General features: G+C 42.6%; 1 protein-coding gene across 3 annotated transcripts in view; it reads left to right on the top strand.

Annotated features, from left to right (window-relative positions):
* Positions 1-14,609: 14,609 nt before the first annotated feature.
* Positions 14,610-21,067, top strand: part of Tsc22d1 (TSC22 domain family member 1) — a 97,575-nt gene continuing 91,117 nt past the window's right edge. The window contains exons 1-2 of one of the 3 annotated variants that reach the window (XM_090342097.1): positions 14,610-14,837; positions 15,081-18,185. In XM_090342097.1, the coding sequence (XP_090198223.1) occupies positions 15,262-18,185 (2,924 nt within the window). In that variant the 5' untranslated portion in view covers positions 14,610-14,837; positions 15,081-15,261. Of the gene's footprint in view, positions 14,838-15,034; positions 18,186-21,067 lie in introns of those variants that run through there. The other 2 variants (XM_090342095.1, XM_090342096.1) reach the window with 2 other exon arrangements.

Genomic DNA, 21,067 nt, shown 5'->3' with positions numbered 1-21,067 from the left:
GCTGGACAATGTTGGAATACCCATTGTTTAGACAATTGTCCGTGCTGCCAGGCTTTGGCAAACAAACATTATTCTCAAGGGGAAAAATGAGGCAACAGTTAACCTCTAGTTAAGTATCTTGAGTCTATAGGACATTGATCCTGACACCACCAGCCCCTCCCTTTGCTCAGAGTGTTACCTCCCAGGTCCCAGTTACTGCTAGCGCAGGATGAGTGGGGACAGACCTGGGCTAGAGTTAGAAAGAGCTAAAATACAGGCCATGAGGGAAGATGGTGGGCTGTGAAGTCAGTCAGAAGCTTCCTTCCAATCAGAAAGTTGTCATTTTTGGTCGCTGAGACAAGCCACATGAACCTATTTCTTATAATAGTGTTTATGAAAGTGCTTATTACCATTTATAATTTTTATATTTAATATATTTCTATTTGTCTTTTTGCGTTGCGATGGAGTTTTGCCTAAAGTTTTGCTAGGCAGGTGTTCTACAGCGGAAGACATGCCCTCTGCCCATTTTTGCTTTCATTTTATTTTCAAACAGGATATTGCTTTTCTTCTTGATGGGCCTGGTCCATGACCCTATTGATATTTCTGTGTAGCTGGGATGACAGATGTGTGCCACTGTGCCTACTTTTTATTTATTTATTTATTTATTACTGGTTGGGATGTTATTTTGTGAGCTTTTTACCCCAGCTGGCCTTGAAATCTGATCTTCCTAATTTCAGTCATCCCAACTAGCTACGAGGACAAGCATGAGCCAACTTACCTAGCTTTTATTTGCAAATATGTTTATCATGTACTTTGTTCAAATTCACTCCATATATAATACTGTTTCTTATGTTTGTCTTTCTTTTTTTTTTTTTGAGATGGAATTGTATTTCAATAGAGGTTCCAGTTTCTACTCTTGGGTGTGTCATCTTTATCATTATTCAGTTGGACTTGTGCTATGATAAGCCAGATAGATTCCCTCTATTCCAGGATTTTTTGTTTTGTTTTTTGGTCAGTCATGCGGATTGAACTCGGGGCGTGGGTGCTGTCCCTGAGCTCTTCAGCCCAACATCAGGGCTCTATTAGTGGTAAATTGGAGATAAGAGTTTCACAGAGTTTCGGAGTTTTGGAGTTTTATTCCTGACTGGCTTTGTACCGTGATCCTCAGATCTCCTCCTGAGTAGCTAGGATTACAGACGTGAGCTACCAGTGCCATGACTGTACTCTTTAAACATTCATTAAACAAAAAAGCCTTCAATAACTTCTTTTATTGAGACTCTAATATGTGCTAATTACTATGCCAAGTGATATGTTTACAAACGAATAAATTCTGTCTGCATGATGAAGTTTAGGAAAAGGCTTAGGCAAATATAAAGAATTGTAACAGGTAGAGCCAATAAAAATGTGGGATTCTCAGTGAAATGTGAGTCAAAGATGATGTTGGTTTAATTCCAAAATGCTTCCTGATAGGGAAAGAATGTAAATTAAGGAATTGGAAAAGTCAGAGTAGAAGGGTAATTAGGAAACTTTATTTTCATGCCATGAATTATCTATACAATTTCAAGGAAGAGAGTCAGTTTTTTTTTAATACTTTATTTTCTTTAACTGTAAAACATATTTCAAGCCTCACCAGGCTACAACAATAACAACAAAACCACTGTCTAGAATGTATGGATTCTAGTAAAACGCACAGGAGGAATGATAAACTATGTATTTCTTTGTACAGCATTTTTCATCTGCATAGCTAATAAAAAACTTGTGGGTAATCAGGAAGATATTGGTAATTATTGCTAACTAAAATGAAATACATAAATACACATAAATTTAAATATAAATATATATAAATAATGAGCTATATTAGGAGTTCAAAAAACTAGTAGAAGCCAGGCACGGTGGCCCACACCTGTAATCCTAGCTACTCAAGTGGCTGAGATCTGAGGATGGCAGTTCAAAGCCAGCCCCAGCACTAAAGAACACGAAACTCTCCAATTAATCACTAGAAAACAGGAAGTGGGGCTGTGGCTCCAGAGGGAGAGCGGTAGCCTTGAGTTGAAGAGCTCAGGGAAGGTGCCAGGCCAAGTTCAAGCCTCATGACCCCACAAAAACAAAACAAAACAACAACAACAAAAACTAGTAGAAAACTAGTAGAAAAAAAAGAAACTAAACAATTAAATGAAAATTAAGGAAATTGAAAATAATAATAAAAACATAACCCCAAAACTACTGTTGTTTTTTTAAAAATAACCTAGATAAGCCAGATGAGGTGGCTCACGCCTGTAATCCTAGCTACTCAGGAAGCTGAGATCTGAGGAACAAGGTTCAAAGCCAATCTGGGCACTAAAGTCTGAGAGACTTTTATTTCCCATTAACCATTAGAAAACCAGAAGTGGTGCAGTGGCTCAAGGGGTAGGGCAGTAGCCTTGAGCTAAAGAGTTTAGGGACAAGGCCCAGAGTTCAAGCCCCACTACTGACAACAACAACCAATATAGATAGAAAGAAAAGTATGGGCTAATTTCAGATGTGAATTTAGATATACAATGTCTAAATTAAACATTAGCAGATAATGTAGCTCTCACATTCAAATCAATCACCAGGTCCTGATTTTTAGGAAATCAGCCTAGAGCTCAGATAAAAGCAATGTAAAGCTATGTTCAGGAGTGTAGGTTCTCTATGCTGAAGTCTTTCTTATTGTTTGAAGTTATGCTGTGCTCCTTAAGTAAATAAAATTTAGATGACCAAGTCAGAGATAAGGCACTCCTTTACTTTTTTATTTTTATTTTGCCAGTCCTGGGTCTTGAACACAGGGTCTGGGCACTGTTCTTGGGCTTTCTCAAGGCTAGAGCTCTACCACTTGAGCCACAGCACCATTAATGGCTTTTTTCTAAGTACTGAGGAACCAAACCCTAGTCTTCATGCATGCAAGGCAAGCAATCCACCACTACGCTAAACTCCCAGCCCTATAAGGTACTCCTTTAAATACAAAGAATTTTTTTGTTTGTTTTTATTTTTGTTTTTTTGTAAGTGGTAGAGCCACTTATTCCTTCAGAGACCTCTGAGTATTGTCCAACCAACTTCAGGGTCTGGAGAATTCTATGTTAATATCAAACAATAACTTTGATGCAATCTTTCAAGACTTTGGGACTGACCCCATTTTCTTACCTGTAGTATTGTCTCTTTGATGACCTGATTATTCCAGATGTCTGCTGGTTATATAAGGGCCAAACAGTCTCCAGCAATGTATGGCTATAATTATTCTATACTGATCTATTATGAGGTGTGAAGGAGCCTGAGTTTTCTACTCCACATTAAAGTGAGTTCTCCGTACAACTTTGTGGGTAGAGACCTCATCAGAACTACAGCAATCGATTCTTCGTTAACTTTGCTATTAGAAGAAAGCAAGAAAGCATTCATGGATTTCTTCCAAAATAGTGGATAAACTATAATAGACTGAATTAAACTTAATGGATTTCTTCCCACTCAGTGGATTTGCCGGCCGAAATTCTTTTCGTTGGTTCCAAATTTTGAATGATTTCCTGTCCCTTGTGCATACATTATGGTGTGAGGATGATGGATCTGATTGGTTCCAAGGTGGTCTCGGAATACAAACTACCCATGGGAAATTCACATGCAGATAATGAGGTGGTGGCTACATCCAAACTGTGGGTCAAAATGCAACTCAATTTGTTTACAGGCTCTGTTCTGGCCCTTGAAGTACAATGGCCATGTAAATGTCACAGGTCCTTTCTCATGCAGAAGACCATTTCTAAATGATCTTGGTGTTCCTTGTGAAGACTGGTGCGTGAGCACATATTTGCAAAACTTTATTTTTATGAAAATTCTGTCACTTTAATAGCCTGTCATAGGATAAAATTAATGAATGTTGAATATCCGAAGGATATGGTTTTATTTACTTATTTGGGAATAAGTAGCCTCACCCAGTTCTAGTATGCTGCTCTTATCACAACTTTCTGTTAAGTTTTGTGTTCTTTTCCTGGTATTACTAGCAACATTGTTAAATTTCAGACACTGGTTTTTTTTTGGAAGGCTTTTCTCTTAAATGCTTCCCATCCACCCACCCAATCAACAAACAAGCAAACAGGAAAAGCTCAACAAACTGAGACAGCATAACCAAACTCAGATACTTATTCAGAATCACTTTCTCACTAAGAAAGTCATAATTACAGGTTTTACATCTGTGCCAGGTTCTGACCATATGTTCATTTCCCAGCAGAAGCATGCTTCCGTGATACCTTAGCAAGGTTCCTATATTACACTCCTGCCATCATTTCACATGACAATTCTTTACTGATTTCCACAGACTTAGAATTATGCCTGCTGGTAATTGATGGATTATAAGTGTCTGTAATCATATGGAAGTCTCTGATTACCTTCATCTGCAACAAACGTGGTGAAACTTGAACCAAATTGTTTGCCAGCTTGCCATTTGTCCTCTGCTTACAGTAAGACCATGTAGGTTCACCTTTGAGGTAAATGGGAAACATTGTCTCCTATTTTGTATTCTTTAATATACTAAAAATCGAACAACCCTATTGAACAGTTTTGTCTCTTTAAGAAGTCCCAGAAGATACACAGTTAATGATACCAACAGTGGATCAATCTTATTTTCCCTTAAATTCTCTTAAAATTTCTAAGAATAATAAAATAATACATTTCTCACCCCAGTGCAGCAGCCTACAAGGTATTATGTTTGTGTAATTCTATTTATTTTGTAGGGAAGAATATATTTTAACCTAATAAAACAAAAATCATGTGTAATATGACTCAGATAAGATCCATCATTGTAATTAATGTGTCTATTTTACAGGTTTTGTGCTTTTTGTTGTTGTTGTTGTTTTCCCTTTTAGTTTTGTGGCAGTAACATGTAGTACTGTTCATGAAATACAAGTCATCATGTGCTTAGGATGAACATACTAGCAAACAGTGTTATTAGTTGACTGCCATGACCCATTTCCATAAACAAGAAAAGAAAACAGTACCATTCGGGTTTTCATCCAAGTGAAGATGGCTATAATTTCTGTTTCTAAGTGAGGAAAATGGGAATGGGAAGAGGAGTCAGGTAGAACAATGAATGGGAAGGGAAGAAAAAGAGGGATAGAATTTGGAATCTATAAGATCTAGGTCAAAACCATTTGAAAATATGTTAAGACTTAGATGAACTACCCATCTGTAATAAGGTAAATGCTAAATTAATATCTTGTTAGAACACATTGAAAACACTGCCAATGGCTATCATCTCTGGGGAGTTTTAATTAATACTGAGCTAGGGAGAAATGATGATATGTTTCCACTGAAGAGTCTACAGATGTAGGAGGCCATGAGGACCAAATCTCCCAGATCTTCTAAAGAAAGGGGCAGCTTAGGAAGTCCTTCTAGTCAATCAATATTTACTCACTGGAAATATATTTTAGCTAGTCATTATTGTTAAAAATGATCTGTATATGTATCTCTCTCACACACACAGCATAAAGAACCATTGTGAAAACTATGAGAGAAAGAAGGGGAGAAGTGGGAATATAATAGAAGGGCGAACATGTTCAATGTATATTGTGTACATGTATGGAATTATCACAACTCCTTCTTATTATTGTTTGTTAATAAACAGTGGTTAATATGCATTATACTCATAAACTGACATATTGAATTGCAGCAAATATTATGAACTTAATTTTGAAAGCAAATCATAATCATTGAGGTAGTTTCTTTTAATCCTAACTGTATAATGAAAAGTGCTTTTTAATGGTGCCACCATAAGTGAGAGAAATTTCATATATGGTGCAATGCAAAATAGTAACATATTGCATTTGATACTGATATGCTAAAATAGAAGCTTTGATCCACAAACAAATGTTTTAGATATATTGTCAAACTCTTACAAATGGATTATTGCTTCTGAAATTACTTTATTTATTGCAGACATCATATGATTTCAAATTCCAAGTAAATTTCTTAGAAAATTGTTCTGAAGCTTATCTGACTGCAAGATGCACAGAAATTCGATACATCCTTAGGCCAGGGTGTAAGGGATTCATTTCCAGAATCCACAAAAGCTAAAGATTCTAGTTCTAATCCATCTTTAACCTAACTGTAATTTCCACAAATAAATGCAAAATTATCAGAAAAGCAGATACAAATCCAACTCCTAGTTTGTTACCATTTTCACTACACTTTATTTCTTTAAAAAGAAAAAAAAGCTTTGGTATGATGGTCCATAAAAAGAGCAGTCAGCAAGCTGTTAAAGGCTTAGGTTGGGACAGGAGAATTTTTACAGAGATCAAGTAAAGAATACAGAAAGAAATTTAACACCATTGTATGTCCTTGACCATAATTTTAATGATGTGTTTGTTTGCCAATGTTGTGATTTCCAAACCTAATGTTCTTCAGAAATATGTGAAAAGTCTAGTAGTAAAGTTCATTTGGATAGATTGTTTTCATCACACCAAATGTAGGCTTTAAGGAATTCTTTGTATTCATCGTTTCTGCAATACTCTTGGAAAAATAAACTGAGCACTTTTCTCAAGATGTTTTTCATTGTAAGTCTTTCAAAACTCAGAATTTTATTTATTGAATAATTTGGGATCAATGGGGATTTAAGAGTGTAGACTCTTATTTTGCTCAAAATAGTCAAGTAGCTATATTTTAACAACCAACTTGTATGTTATTATGGAGTTAAGGTATTCTTTCCAAACATCAACCATTGGCATTATAATATGGTCTGAGGCTTGGTTATTAATAATTGGTTAAGAAAGCATTTGGATCTTCTCTTCCAGTTTTTTTTTCTTTGCCCGTACTGGGGCTTGAATTCAGGGCCTGAGCACTGTCCTTGGGCTTTCTTAAGGTCCAAGTCCTAACGCTTGAGCCACAGCACAACTTCCAGCTTTTTTTGTGTATGTGGTACCAAGGAATCCAACCAAGGGCTTTGTGCATGCTAGGCAAGCACTCTACCACTTGACCAGCCACAGCCCTCTCTTCCTGTTTTTGATGGAAAACTTTGTTGGCACATTTGCAATTAGCTTAGTGAAGAGCTTAGGTTAGTTACATATTTAACTTTTGCTTTTTGAGTTTGACAAATGTGTGTCTCTATAGATATAGATTAGACATATTGCATACAATAAAATGAATCAATTTGTTGAGCTTTTCTCTACATTAAACCTTAACATTCTCTGTAAAAGTCCAGCATTTCCTCATTCATCATTCTGATTTGTTGTTCCTAAAGAAAGATTTTGCAAGTATCGTTTCTGTGCAAATGGTAGTTACTTTCAAACTTTTGTGATCATATTAATAAAACCTTATTGTGTGATTTTTTACTTTAGCTTGCACTCCAGATTTTTTTCTTCTTTTATTAAGGGTATTAAAATCCAAAAAAATCTGGCCCCTAAGATTATAGACATTTTTTTTATCAAGTTTATAGTTCTCTTTATTTCTAGTTTTCTAGGACATGTATATATACATATTATATATTATAGTATATAACTAGCATATATTAGCCATATAAGAGGAAAATGTTACAAAGATTACAATTTTTTCTTCTATAATGATTTAACTGGAAATATCAATTTGTATATTACTAAAAACTGTTTAATCAATTCTTTTCTCCAGAAAGATATGTTAAGAGAAAGTAAACTGACTACATTGATTAAGATGCATTGTATTCATAAAGTGACATGTTGAATTGAAATCCCTTTTACAATTACTTAGAGTTAAAAATCTTCTTTTTCTAAAAAGAAAACGAAATGTCCAAGGAAAATTCTACACTAAGGGATACCTCCTTTTTCTCTGAGGTTGGTTTGTGAACCTAATCTTGAATAGAAAGGAATAATGATAGTTTTGGTTTATTTGTATTGCTTCAGTGGTTTTTATTCACAGGTCACTGGAAGAGGTCTGAAAACCCTGATCGAATACAGCAAATGTATTCATTTTTATAACTTTTTTTGTTAAAAAAGATGTACAAATGAGAACGGACCCTTAGAATATGTTGGAAAGTTTGGGTGTTTTCTCTATTTTATAGGCTCCCATGTTCAATAAATGTTAATTGCTCAAATAGAAAAACATTTATCATGTGCTATGCAGAAAACATGTCTCATTTAGGTGTGATTAATGTCTTTTCCCCAAACATTTGGCATCTGTTTGGATCAGTGAAGGATCATCCAACTTAATCAAATTACTTGTTTTGTTCACTTATGTTCATTTCCTGTGTGGCCACTGTAAGGTCCCTCAAGTGTACATTCTTTCCCGGATGTCTCTGCATAAGAAGCAAATGGTTATTATAGATGCCTTGGAGATACCTAATCAGAAAAATTAAAACCTGTGAGTCTTCTATAGAAATCTACTTGGGATCTGGAACCAGCAGTTATTATGCTGGTTCCCAGCACTAGCCATGTTGAGACTGCAACCACTAAACCTCACTTCCGATCTTGTAAAATACGGCCATTCCATCTCTTAAGTCTATACAGTTCTGAGCATGAAGTAAGAAAAAAAAAACACACAGCATTTACAACGAAGTGCAGAATATTGTGAGCATTAATCATTAGCCATCAGTGGAAATATCTTGGAAACGAATAGTTCTGTATCAGAAATTAGAAATGTTTTTCTTAAATTGTGAGAAAAGTCTCATTCCCGAGTCTGTAGACAAATCTCCAACACTTACCCTGTTCACACAGGGTAATATTCTTTTATCGTCTTTGTAAGAGGAGAAATGATTTTTGCATTAGTGTGTGTATGGCATGACTTTCCTGGGTATTCATAAAGCATTAAAAGGACACTAATTTCAGTAATTTTTGGAAGAAAATTTGTGCTTAGAGTTCAAACTTTATGGAAAAAATACTCCAACATAGAATCTGAAATTAAGAAGAATTGAGCCAGGTGTTGGTGGCTCATGTCTGTAATCCTAGCTACTCAGGAGGCTGAGCTCTGAGGATTGTGGTTCAAAGCCAGCCCGGGCACGAAAGTCCGTGATAGTCTTATCTCCAATTAACTACCAGAAAACCAGAAATTCGGCTGTGGCTCAAGTAGTAGAGCTGTAGCTTTGAGCTGATGAGCTCAGGGACAGAGCCTCAAGACTTACCAAAAAAAGAATTGAGTGTCCAGATTAGGGTGTAAACCATGAGAAAGTGATTACCTACTTCTGAAATGGTAATTATAATGCCTGTTCCCTCCAACAGTTAAATAATCTAATATAATACATTTGAATTTCTACACTTCTTTTGTTTTAATATATATGATCTTCTTTGGAAATGAAAAAAAAAATTCTATTTGAGCTGGGCACCAGTGGCTCATTCCTGTAGTTGTAGTTATCCTGAAACTGTGAGCATCAGGATCATGGTTCAAAGATGGCTTGAACAGAAAAGTTTGTGGGTTTTCATCTCAGAGAAAAACAAAACAGAGGCTGGGAGTTTGGCCTAGTGGTAGAGTGCTTGTCTCACATGCATGAAGACCAGAGTTCAATTCCTCAGTACCACATACATAGCTCAAGTGGTAGAGCTCTAGCTTTGAGAAAGTCCAAGGACAGTGCTCAGTCCCCGAGTTCAAGCCAGGACTGGCAAAATATATATATAAATAAATAAAAATAAAAAACAAACAAAAAACAGAGCTGAGGTGTAGCTCAAGGAATAGAGCACCAGCCTAGCAAGCTCAAGACCTTGAGTTCAAACACTAGTATCAACCTCCCGTCTGCTCCCCAAAAGGCTACCAATATGGAGAAAACACCATCTTGTTTAACTGAAATGTATTAAAAGTTTAACAAATATTGCACAGATTTATGTTATATGCTAAATTTGAATGGAAGCCCCAAAATAGGTACTTTTGTAACTTTTACAATAGTAAACACTATATTTCTGCTCTAGGAAATATGAAAAAATATTGTATTTTTGGCCATGCCTAGTTCCTTGCATGTAAAAAATGATTTTTCATAAACATTTTAACTTTTTTCAGCTATTTGAATTACAAATAAAAAGAGCAGATGTTGCCAAGACCGGGGGTGGGGGGGGTGGAGGGGAGGGTAATGGGAACCAAGGCATGTGAAAGGGTATCAATATATGTGAATTAATGCACCTTCTATCTGGCAAATATCATGTAACCCTTTTATTAATTACAATAAAAAAGAGCAGATGTTGAAATGGAATAGTGTATATTTTCTTTATATTTTTAGCTTCGTCAATCAGTCATTCTGGGTGTGGGTATTTTCTTCTTAGTGTTTGGGGGCATCACTATTAGAGAATTACTTAGATTTAAGTATTGACTTATTTTGCAGCTCTCAAAAATATATATAAATTGTTATAATAAACTTTGTATTTTGTGTTTGAATAAATATTAAACATAGCCAGAGGAACAGGCTTATTTGCAATGCTGTGACAATTGGGTTAAAGTGAACACTGAAATGCTAACAAATTTTTACTTGACAGGAAGTTAATGGAAACAGTTGAAATGGAATCTTCCAAAAGGCAAAGGGCAGCTCTAAGTGTGATGGGTTCAAAGGACTTCATGACTTTGTACACACAGTAGTATGAATTCAATATTTATACCCAAATATCTAGGCCTTTTAGAAGGATAACATGATAAAATCTGGCCATTCAGCTCCTTTTCATCATTTGTGGTGTAGAAAGCCCTCCACATCCATGGGTTCTACGTTTCCAGATTCAACTGAGAATCACATATGTATAGGAAAAAACTGCATATGCACATGCACATGCAAATGCATGTAGACCTTTTTACTGAGATATAGTTACACTATGTTAGGTATTAGACATAATCCAGAGATGATTTAAAGCATATAGGAAGATGTGCATAGTAAAGGGACTTGAGCATCTTTGGATTTTCATCTATAAGGTGGTCCTCATGGATACTAAGAAATGACTTTTGTTTGTGTTCATGGATTGCTGGCTGTACCATTTTAAGGGTAGAGGGAGAGGCAGGGGAGGAGACAGATTTTTGGATATGTCTCAGAGTTGTTCTTTATAGTTTAGTGAGCCTTGACACTCCCAAAACAAGAGTTTGAAAGGTGCAAGGCAGGTAAAAATTAAATACGTTTGAAAAGATCCTATTATCTTAAGCTATCTTGGAAATGTGTTTCTTTTAAACATTTTTCAAAGCAATAATATTTCTTCATGCCACACCTAATCTAATCTCCCGTCAAAACAGGGCCAAATCATGCCCTTATAAACTAGGGTTGTCTCAACTCTTTTATTCTGCCAATTTTGGGTAAGACATTTTATACATTTGATGTGCTCCTTTGGTCATATCAGAAACCCATAGTGAGTATTTAAGCAGCTCAAGAGGTACAAGGCTGCCTTTTAGAGGTAAATTAAGACTTTCACCTAAGGCAGCATTTTGAGAGACCAAGGGTACTTTCTTTCACAGTGTAGTCCAAAGAAACATCTTTCTGCCAATCTGCATTTCATTGCAGTTTTCAATGGTTTAACATGGTTTTTGTTATCCACTCAAAAACTCTTGAAAAGCATTTAAAAATATTCTGACAGCTTTATGACACCTGTATAATATATGTATTGCATACTGTATAGAATATATAAGGACTGTACAATATAAACTCTGTTCCCAGACTGACATGACAAAATGTCATTACTGAATTCCCTTTGAACTAGAGAGTAGAAGGAGCAAAGGGTAAATTAAACATTTACATCGTTAGTAAGGAAGATTACTTCCAGGTACGGTGGCTCACGTCTGTAATCCCAGCTATTCAGGAGTCTGAGATCTGAAGATCACGGTTCACAGCTATCCCAGGCACTCAAGTTAGTAAGACTCTTATCTCCAATTGATCACTAGAAAACAGGAAGTGGAGCTTGAGCTGAAGAGCTTAGGGACAAAGCCTAGGTCCAGGGGTAGTGTGGTAGCCTTGACCCTAAGAGCTCCCAGACAGTGCCCAGGCCCAGAGTTCAAGCCCCATGAACAACAGAAAAAGAAAAGAAGAAAAAAAAAAGATTACCACAATGTGTATTTTCAAGTAAAATAATGCATGCTGAAAAATGTTTACCCATTTAGTCTTATTAGCTTATAAAAATACAGAGCACTTTATTAAAAGTTTCTGCCCATCTGCAATCCCCGTGCTAGGGAAACTGAAGGATGATAAGGAATTGAAGGGCAATCTAGGCTGCATAGTGAGACCATATATCTTTGCTTCTTTCTTTTGCTGGTCTTGGGGCTTGAACTCTGGACCTGGGCTCTGTCCCTGAGTTTCTTTAGCTCAAGGCCAGGGCTCTATCACTTGAGCCACAGTGCCACTTCTGGGTTTTTTTTTCAATGTGTAATTGGAGATAAGAGTCTCACAGGCACTTTTCTGTCCTGGCTTGCTTTGAACCAAGATACTCAGATCTCACGTTCCTGAAGAGCTAGGATTACAGGCATGAGCCATTTTATTTTTTTTTAACAACATACAAATAAACTGTCATCTTGTTTCTCATTTTGCGGAGACCACACAAAAAGTAGTACACCACAGGGGTTTAATACCGCATAGATAAGGGAGTTACGGATTCTTTCTATTCAATAATCTGAATGCTGACATTCTTAACTATGAAGCATGGAATGACCAGAAAAGTTGAAAGAAAAACTAAAAGTAACATATTGAATGGCAATACATTCTTGATTAGTACTAAAGCAGTGGTTAGAGCTAGAACATGAACTAGCGGGGAAGTAACTTTCAGGGCAGTGTCTCCAAACGTGATTTCCGTAGAATGACGCTCAGAAACGTGGAATGTGTGTGTGTTGTAGTACGTATATATGTATATTAATTTCAGATGAGCCCTTTGGCTTCTCTGGTCCTGAAAAGGAATTCTCCATTCAGGTCCCGGGTCCTGGCATCCAGACCCGGCTCCCTGGCCACAGCCAAGGTTCAACCTGGGGAGCAGCAGCCCCGATCCATCGTTACCCACCCCACCTGTGGAGGTGGGAGGGCGTGCCCGGCGGCCTGGTCCCCGCAGCCCGCGAGGCCCCGCCGCAGGCCGGGCCCGTCGAAGGGCCAGGACCGCATGGCAGCCCCCGCCGCCGCCGCCGCCGCACTGCACAAAAGGCTACGCCTCTCGCGGGGCTGAGCCGCCGGGCGCTGCACACGGAACCCCGAGCTCCTGGGGACCCGGGCAACCCCGAAAAACCAAAAACGAGGGGAGGGGAGGTGGGGGTGAGCCCCAGGTGCGGCGAGGAGGCGGAGAGGAGGAGGAGGAGGAGGAGGAAGGCTCGCCACGCGCGCCAGGGGAAGAAAGCCTGACTCATGTCGTGGCCGCGGGCTCCTGGGAGTTGAAACTCGTGACGCCGCCGGTGGTGCTGCGGAGAAAAGCCTCCTTATCCATTCCGCAGGGCGGCGGCGGGGGGAGGGGGCGGGGGAGGGGAACACCACGCGGGGCGCGCGCCCCCGAGACCCCGCGCGGCCCTGCCCCCCGCCGCCGCCGCCGCCGCCGCCGCCGCCGCCGCCGCCGCACCCAGCTCGGGCTCGCGCCGCGGGTGGGGGGGGGAGAACAGCGGACACACCTAGCGCGCGCCCGCGCGGCGCGAGCCCGCGGCCTCCCCGCCCCCACCCGGCAGAACCCACCGCCCTCCCCCGCCCCCTCAGCCTTCCTGGCTCAGAGCGACCCGGATTCGCTCTCCCCGCGCGAGGCCCCACCCCCACCGCCCGCGGCGTCGGCGTCTCCGCGCGCCTTCGGCAATTTCCGTGGAGAGAGCCAGCGGCTCGGCGAAGGCCGAAGACCCGCCGCCTCCCTCCCCAGCCAGACCCGGCTTTATGTCTGCGGCGCCGGGGCGCATGCGCAGACGCCATCTTCCCTCGTCTCCTCCGCCGCCCCCTCCCCCCTCCTCCGCCGCCGCCGCCGCCGCCGCCTCCTCAGGCCGGCGGTCGCCCCTCCTCCTTCTGCGCTCGGGCGCTGGTCCCTCCTCTCCCGCTGCCGCCGCGAGAGACGGGGGGCGATACGGTGGAGCCCGAGGAGAGCGCTAGTAACAACCACCACAGCCCCCTCCCCGCCCGCCGCCCGCCCCCGGCACCCACCCACTCCCCCGCCCCGAGCGCCGGCACCGACCCACCCCACCTCTCGTTCCTTTGAACGGCGTCGGCTGCAGTCGCCGCACCAGCCGGGCCGGCCGCCCGCGCCGCCGAGGAAGGAGCCGCCGCCGCCGCCGCCGCCGCCCGCGCCCCCGCCCGCCCGGCCGGCCGCGGGAGCCGGGGCTGAAGGACCCGCCGGCCGCCGAGGAAGAGGACGCGAGGCTCGGCCCCCTGCGCTCCCGCGCACGCCCCGCCGCCCACCGGGGAGCCCGGGCGCCGGCCCCTTCCTCCCGGAGGACGAGAGCCGAGCCGAGCGCCTGCCCCGAGGGAGGAAAATGCTCGGGCTCCATGGCTGCCAGTGATGGAGCGGTCCCTGGGCTCCCGCCGCCGCCGCCACCACCGCCGCCGCCGCCGCCGCGCCCCGGCCGTGCTCCGCGAGGACCCGGCGTCTCTGCGCGCCCGCCCGCGCCTCGTTGCTGGGCTCACCGTACCGGGCGCCCCACCGCCGCCGCCGCCGCCCCGCTCGCAGCCGCACCGCCCCGGCCCCGGCCGCGGCCAGCGTTTCCTCCCGGAGCAGCCGCCGCGAGCCCAGGGGGTTTGAAAGGGTCCGCGGGGCGCAGGGGGGAGGGCGGAGCGGGGCCGGCCGGGGAGGTCTGAGCGACACCCAGCTCGGGGCTCGCCGGCGGCCGCGGCGCCGGGGGCGGGGGTGGGGGGGCGGCCAGGGCCCGGCGACCCGGAGCCGCGGGCTGCCTGCGTGCAGGGCGACCGGGAGGGCTTTGCAGCGGCCGCCGGTGACGGCGGCGGCGGGAGGAGGAGGAGGAGGAGGAGGGGGCTGAGGCGGCTCCGGAGTTGGCCGCAGAAGGTGGGCATTTCTCGCTTTTCCTCCCCTCGTCCGCCCCTCCGTTCTCCCCCCCCCCCGCCCTCTCCCTCCCCCTCCCTGGCTCCCCTCCCCGCCGCCCCGCACCCCACGTGAAGCGGCATATAAAGGGGGGTGTGTGACTAGAGGGGAAAGTGAATGGCGGAGGCCTGAAGGGGCGGGGAGGGGGGGCTCCCCTTCGGGTGCCTGGCCGCCCGGTTCACCCTGGTTCATTCTCCCTTCCCGAAGCTCGCCCCCAAAGGCAGGAGCGGCCTTCGATTGAGGAGGAGGAGGAGGAGAAGGAGGAGGAGGAGGCATCGCGCCGGGCGGAGCGTCAGGTCCCGTTTTCCTCCCCGGCGTCTCCAATACAAAGATTACGGTGCAGAAGGAAATTGCGCTCGCCTCCGACGCCCCCCCGGTCCTCCACACAATGCACCAGCCGCCTGAGTCCACCGCCGCCGCGGCGGCCGCCGCTGCAGACATGAGTGCTAGGAAGATGGCGCACCCGGCGATGTTCCCTCGAAGGGGCAGCGGCGGTGGCAGCGCCTCCGCTCTCAGTGCAGCAGCAGCAGCAGCAGCAGCAGCAGCAGGTACCGGCGTTGGTAGCGCAGCCACATCCTCGGAGGATTTTCCGCCTCCGTCTCTGCTCCAGCCGCCGCCTCCTGCAGCATCTTCCACGTCGGGACCACAGCAGCCTCCGCCTCCACAAAGCCTGAACCTCCTCTCGCAGGCTCAGCTGCAGGCACAGCCTCTTGCGCCAAGCGGAACCCAGATGAAAAAGAAAAGTGGCTTCCAGATAACGAGTGTGACTCCGGCTCAGATCTCTGCTAGTATCAGTTCTAACAACAGTATAGCAGAGGACACGGAGAGCTATGACGATCTGGATGAATCTCACACGGAAGATCTGTCTTCTTCCGAGATCCTGGATGTGTCACTCTCCAGGGCTACAGACTTAGGGGAGCCGGAACGAAGCTCCTCAGAAGAGACTCTGAATAACTTCCAGGAAGCTGAGACACCTGGGGCAGTGTCTCCCAACCAGCCCCACCTTCCTCAGCCTCATTTGCCTCACCTTTCACCACAGAGCGTTGTGCTCAACGGAAATGCTCACGCCCACCACCTCCACCACCACCATCACCTTCACCACGGGCACCACCTTCACCACGGGCACCACCATTCATCTCACGCTGCTGTGGCCAGTGCATCCATTCCCGGAGGGCCACCCTCAAGCCCTGTGTCCAGAAGACTTTCTACAACTGGAAGTTCTGAAGGCAGTGGTGTGCCAGTTGCACCAAGTGCTGCTGTCTCTGCGAGTGGCTCACCTGCACCTGTAATGACGAACATCCGGGCTCCAAGTACTCCAGGTGGTATAGGTATAAATTCTGTCACTGGCACTACTACAGCGAATACTGTTAGCACTGCTGCTGTGGGTACTTTCAGTCCTAATGTGACAAGCGGCATGCTTGGTAATACTAACATGAATACAAGCAATATCCCTAGTGCTGCTGGTATAAGTGTTGGGCCTGTTACCAGTGGTGGTAATGTGAGTATCTTGAGTGGCATGGGCAATGGTACTGCTGCTTCCTCTACCATTGCTAACACTGTCCCTAATGTAACTGCAGGGATGAGTGTGGGATTGGTTTCAAGTCAGCAGCAACAGCCAACAGTTAACACATCAAGGTTCAGAGTTGTGAAGTTAGATTCTACTTCTGAACCCTTTAAGAAAGGTAGATGGACTTGCACTGAGTTCTATGAAAAAGAAAATGCTGTCCCTGCTACAGAAGGTGTGGTGATAAATAAAGTGGTGGAGACTATAAAACAAAACCCAACAGAAGTGACTTCTGAGAGGGAGAGCACTAGTGGGAGTTCAGTGAGCAGTAGTGTCAGCACACTGAGTCACTACACAGAGAGTGTGGGAAGTGGAGAGATGGGAGCCCCTACTGTGGTGGTGCAGCAGCAGCCACAGCCACCGCCACCGCCACCAGGTCTTCAAGGCGTGGCCGTCCAACAGATGGATTTCAGTAGCCCTGGCCCTCAGAGTATTTCAGCAGTTAGTATACCACAGAGTATTTCTCAGTCCCAGATGTCACAAGTACAATTACAGTCTCAAGAACTGAGCTATCAGCAAAAGCAAGGTCTTCAACCAGTACCTCTGCAAGCCACCATCAATGCTGCAACTGGTATCCAGCCATCGCCTATTAATGTGGTTGGCATAACTTCAGCCGTAGGTCAGCAGCCTTCCATTTCCAGTTTGGCTCAACCCCAACTGCCATATTCTCAGGCGGCTCCTCCAGTGCAAACTCCTCTTCCAGGGGCATCGCCCCAGCAGTTACAATATGGACAACAGCAACCAATGGTTTCTACCCAAATGGCCCCAGGCCATGGTCAGTCAGTGACTCAAAATCCTCCAGAGTATGTACCACAGCAGCCAATTCTTCAAACAGCAATGTCCTCTGGCCAGTCCAGTTCTACAGGAGTGGGAACAGGAACAGCAGTGATTGCTGTGGCCCAGCCACAGGGGATCCAGCTGCCAGTGCAGTCCACGGCAGTCCAAGCACAACCTGCAGGGGCATCTGGCCAGCCCATTGGCCAAGCTCAAGCAGCAGTGTCTGTTATACCTACTGGTGGTCAAATGGCAAACATTGGTCAACAAGCAAACATACCTACTGCAGTGCAGCAGCCCTCTCCCCAAGTTACACCTTCAGTTATTCAGCAAGGTGCTCCTCCATCTTCACAAGTAGTTCCACCTGCTCAAACTGCAATTCTTCATCAGGGAGTTCCAACTAGTGCTTCAAGCCTTCCTCAACAGTTGGTTATTGCACCCCAGAGTACATTGTTAACTGTACCTCCTCAGCCACAGGGAGTAGAGCCTATAGCTCAAGGAGTTGTTTCACAGCAGTTGCCCACAGTTAGTCCTTTGCCCTCTGCTAGTAGTGTTTCTGTTACAAATCAGGTTAGTTCAACCGGTCCTTCTGGAATGCCTTCTGCCCCAACAAACTTGGTTCCACCACAGAATATAGCACAACCCCCCGCCACCCAAAATGGTAATTTGGTTCAAAGTGTTAGTCAGTCTCCCTTAATAGCTGCTAACATAAATTTGCCTTTGGCACAACAGATCCCACTAAGTTCTACTCAGTTCTCTGCACAATCATTAGCTCAGGCAATTGGAAGCCAAATCGAAGATGCCAGACGCCCAGCGGAGCCCTCCTTAGTCGGCTTACCTCAGACTATCGGTGACAGTGGGGGAATGTCAGCAGTTTCAGATGGGAGTAGCAGCAGCCTACCAGCCTCTGCTTCTCTTTTCCCGTTGAAGGTGCTACCGCTGACGACACCCTTGTTGGATGGAGAGGATGAGAGGTAAGATCATACCATATTTCTGCAGACGTTCAACAGATTTGAAATATATTTAGTAGCACTATATGGACAAAATATGCACAAAATTAAAGCATATGTTTTGTATATGAAAATTCATATTTGTGGTAAGTTTTGAGCAAGAGTGTTATGGAATGATTGCAGATTGAATAGAAAATGGTATTAGTTATGTCAACATTTGTGAGGTATGGGGTATATGTTTACATTGCAATAGGCGGGAGGGACACTGAGTAGTTTTAATTATTTATAAATTATTTTTAGAAGATTAAATACGAAAACAAGCTTCTATTTTACTAACCCACATAATAGTAAAATCTACTCTTTGTGGAGTTACTAAAATCCTTATGATCATCTCTTGGGGAGTTGTGGTTCCCATATTTGTTCTCCTTTACTAGACAGTCCTTTTTTTGTTCTACTGTGTTTGATCTTACCCTCTGGAAGATATTGTTACCTACTTTTCCTAGTCTGACACTGGAGGAAAGATGACCTAACCTGGACTTTAGGTTGCCTTCATCCTGTAATTAATCAGCTTTTGTAGACTTAATGGTTACTTTATTGAACAGAAAAGGAATGGGAATCTTAAAACAGTATTCTTATGTAGAGGAAGGCAGACACTCTCAAAATAAGTCAATTTATCTTTGTTGATAGTATGCTGTATATTTTTTCTTTTGCATAGCGTGTCAAAGTGGTAGCCATTTTAAAGTAAGTCTTGGAGGGTTGCATTTATATAGGCATGGAAATAGGATGTTCTGCTGATCAATTCCTCTTTGTTAAGAAATTCTTCCCTTACCAGAAAAAAAAAGTCTAAATTCCTTACTAAACCAGCATTTTTCACTTCAATTGGAAATAATGTGGTAATCGTGTTGGATCACGTTGTCTTTGAAGCTGACTAGCTAGAAAAGTTCTGAAATTTTGTGTTTTGCTTTAAGAGTTAGTTGATTTAAGACCTTGTTCTTTTTTTTTTTTAAAGGAATGTTCTTTCCACAAATGTGCCAGTCTTTGACTAATCTTGATCAAAATATCATAGGAATTATGAAAAGACTAAAACTTGCAGCAACACATTCATTTTATTTTAGTATTTGTTTAAAATTTTTGAGATTGAACTTCCATTAAACTAACTGAAATATTTATAGTCTATAAGAATATTTATGTGTTTCACTTCGGAAAATCTGAACATATTGTAAAGGAATTTTAATTTTAGAAAAAAAAGGGGGGGCAAATGTTTGGTAAGGTTTAAGATGAAAGCATGTAGTTGAATCAAGTTAAAGTATTTCATATTTTTAATTAACTTTCCAGTAGTCACAATTTCAAATCTTGTTACCAATCATACATATTCTGTATCCTTGTACAAAACTGTACTTTAAAAGACTAGGAGATAATTTTCGTAACAGTACTTCTGTAATTATTGTTCAACACTTTATCATCCTGACACCTGTAATTACAGTTTTAATAATTTTTTATGATTCTTGCTTTCTAAATCAAACAGATAAGTTCTAAAGATCATAAAGAAACAGTTACATTATATAGATGTTATATATAGATGTTAAATTTAGAGACATTTCATACAGAAATGAAAACTTGACATCCTGAATTCAAACCTGCTATGATTTTCTTAGTTAAAAATTTGTAGGCTCTTGGTATGACTTTGTCTTGTTTTCCTCCTGTTGGTAGGAACATGGCAGGGCTTTCCACCCAATCAGGATGTTGTGTAACTGTAAGGATAAAATCCTAATTTAAGATATTAGTACAAATTATTTTCCAGAAAGATGGTGACAGAGATAAATTTAATAATTAGGGGAAATTATTTAGAAGGGTGGTTTCTGTTTTCTTGTGGTGTTGAGGATAAAACCCAGGGCCTTGGGCATGCTAAGCAAGTGCTCTGTCATTGAACTACATTCTCATCCCATTTGTAGATTTTTGTGTGTGTATGTGTATGTGTGTGTATGCTTATGATAATTTATTAGCTTGTAGTGAAGAGATAGAATCCCAATCAAGAATTTTACAAATGTTTGCAAGGGCAGCGAAGAAACTGCTTGAGTACCTTTGTCAGCCCACCAAAACATCACTGACGTCTACCCTTGAAATTAGTTGTAGACTTGAAGCAAATAACTTTCATAAAGATTGCCACTTCCCTTGAGTGTGACATTACCTTATTAGAAACATTCTTGTCTGGGAAGGTGTAGCTATTACCATATTAATATACCCATTTTACGCAGGACATGGCTGAATCTTGAAAACTGTTGGCTGTAATCACATATCACATACTACAGGCATAATTGGTAATTATTGAGTACAAACAGATTTGGAGCAATTTATTTGTAGAAGGGATTGAGTCCTTTATAGGTCTATTTTATTGCTGGTTATTTTAACACTAGAGTTTGGAAAAAAATATTTTAAGGTTATCCTTATATGAGGATTTGGGAATACCTACAGGTTAAAAAAGTGTTCTAATTGTAAAAAAAAAAAATTCACATGTTGCTTGTACTTGCTTTATCACTTTTGTCTCTTATGAGACTACTATTATGATGCAGGAAATGCTGACATAAATATTTTGGGAGGTAGGAGAATGAGTGGTCATTTGTTAATCATCTGAGATACTCATTCCAAAAAAGATCTTCATGTCTTATCCTTTGATATGAGCTTGCTTTTATAAGAATGGGAAAGTAAGTTATTTCAGTCTGAAATAACATTTTGTTATTGTTAGTACAACCTCTTATATGAAATATAATTATTAGACCTCTGTTCATCTTTCCAGAATCAGGTTAGGTGTTCCCTTTGAAGGATTTTTTTTCCCCAGAGGATGTTGTTTCTTTAGTACTTTTACATGTTCCTCTATTTAAGCACTTGCAAGTATTTGATTATAATTA

The sequence above is a fragment of the Megascapheus bottae genome, chromosome 11 (assembly GCF_031878675.1).
Source record: "Megascapheus bottae isolate mThoBot1 chromosome 11, mThoBot2.hap1, whole genome shotgun sequence".
Lineage (NCBI taxonomy): Eukaryota > Metazoa > Chordata > Mammalia > Rodentia > Geomyidae > Megascapheus > Megascapheus bottae.
This window is presented reverse-complemented; position numbering and strand designations above follow the sequence as displayed.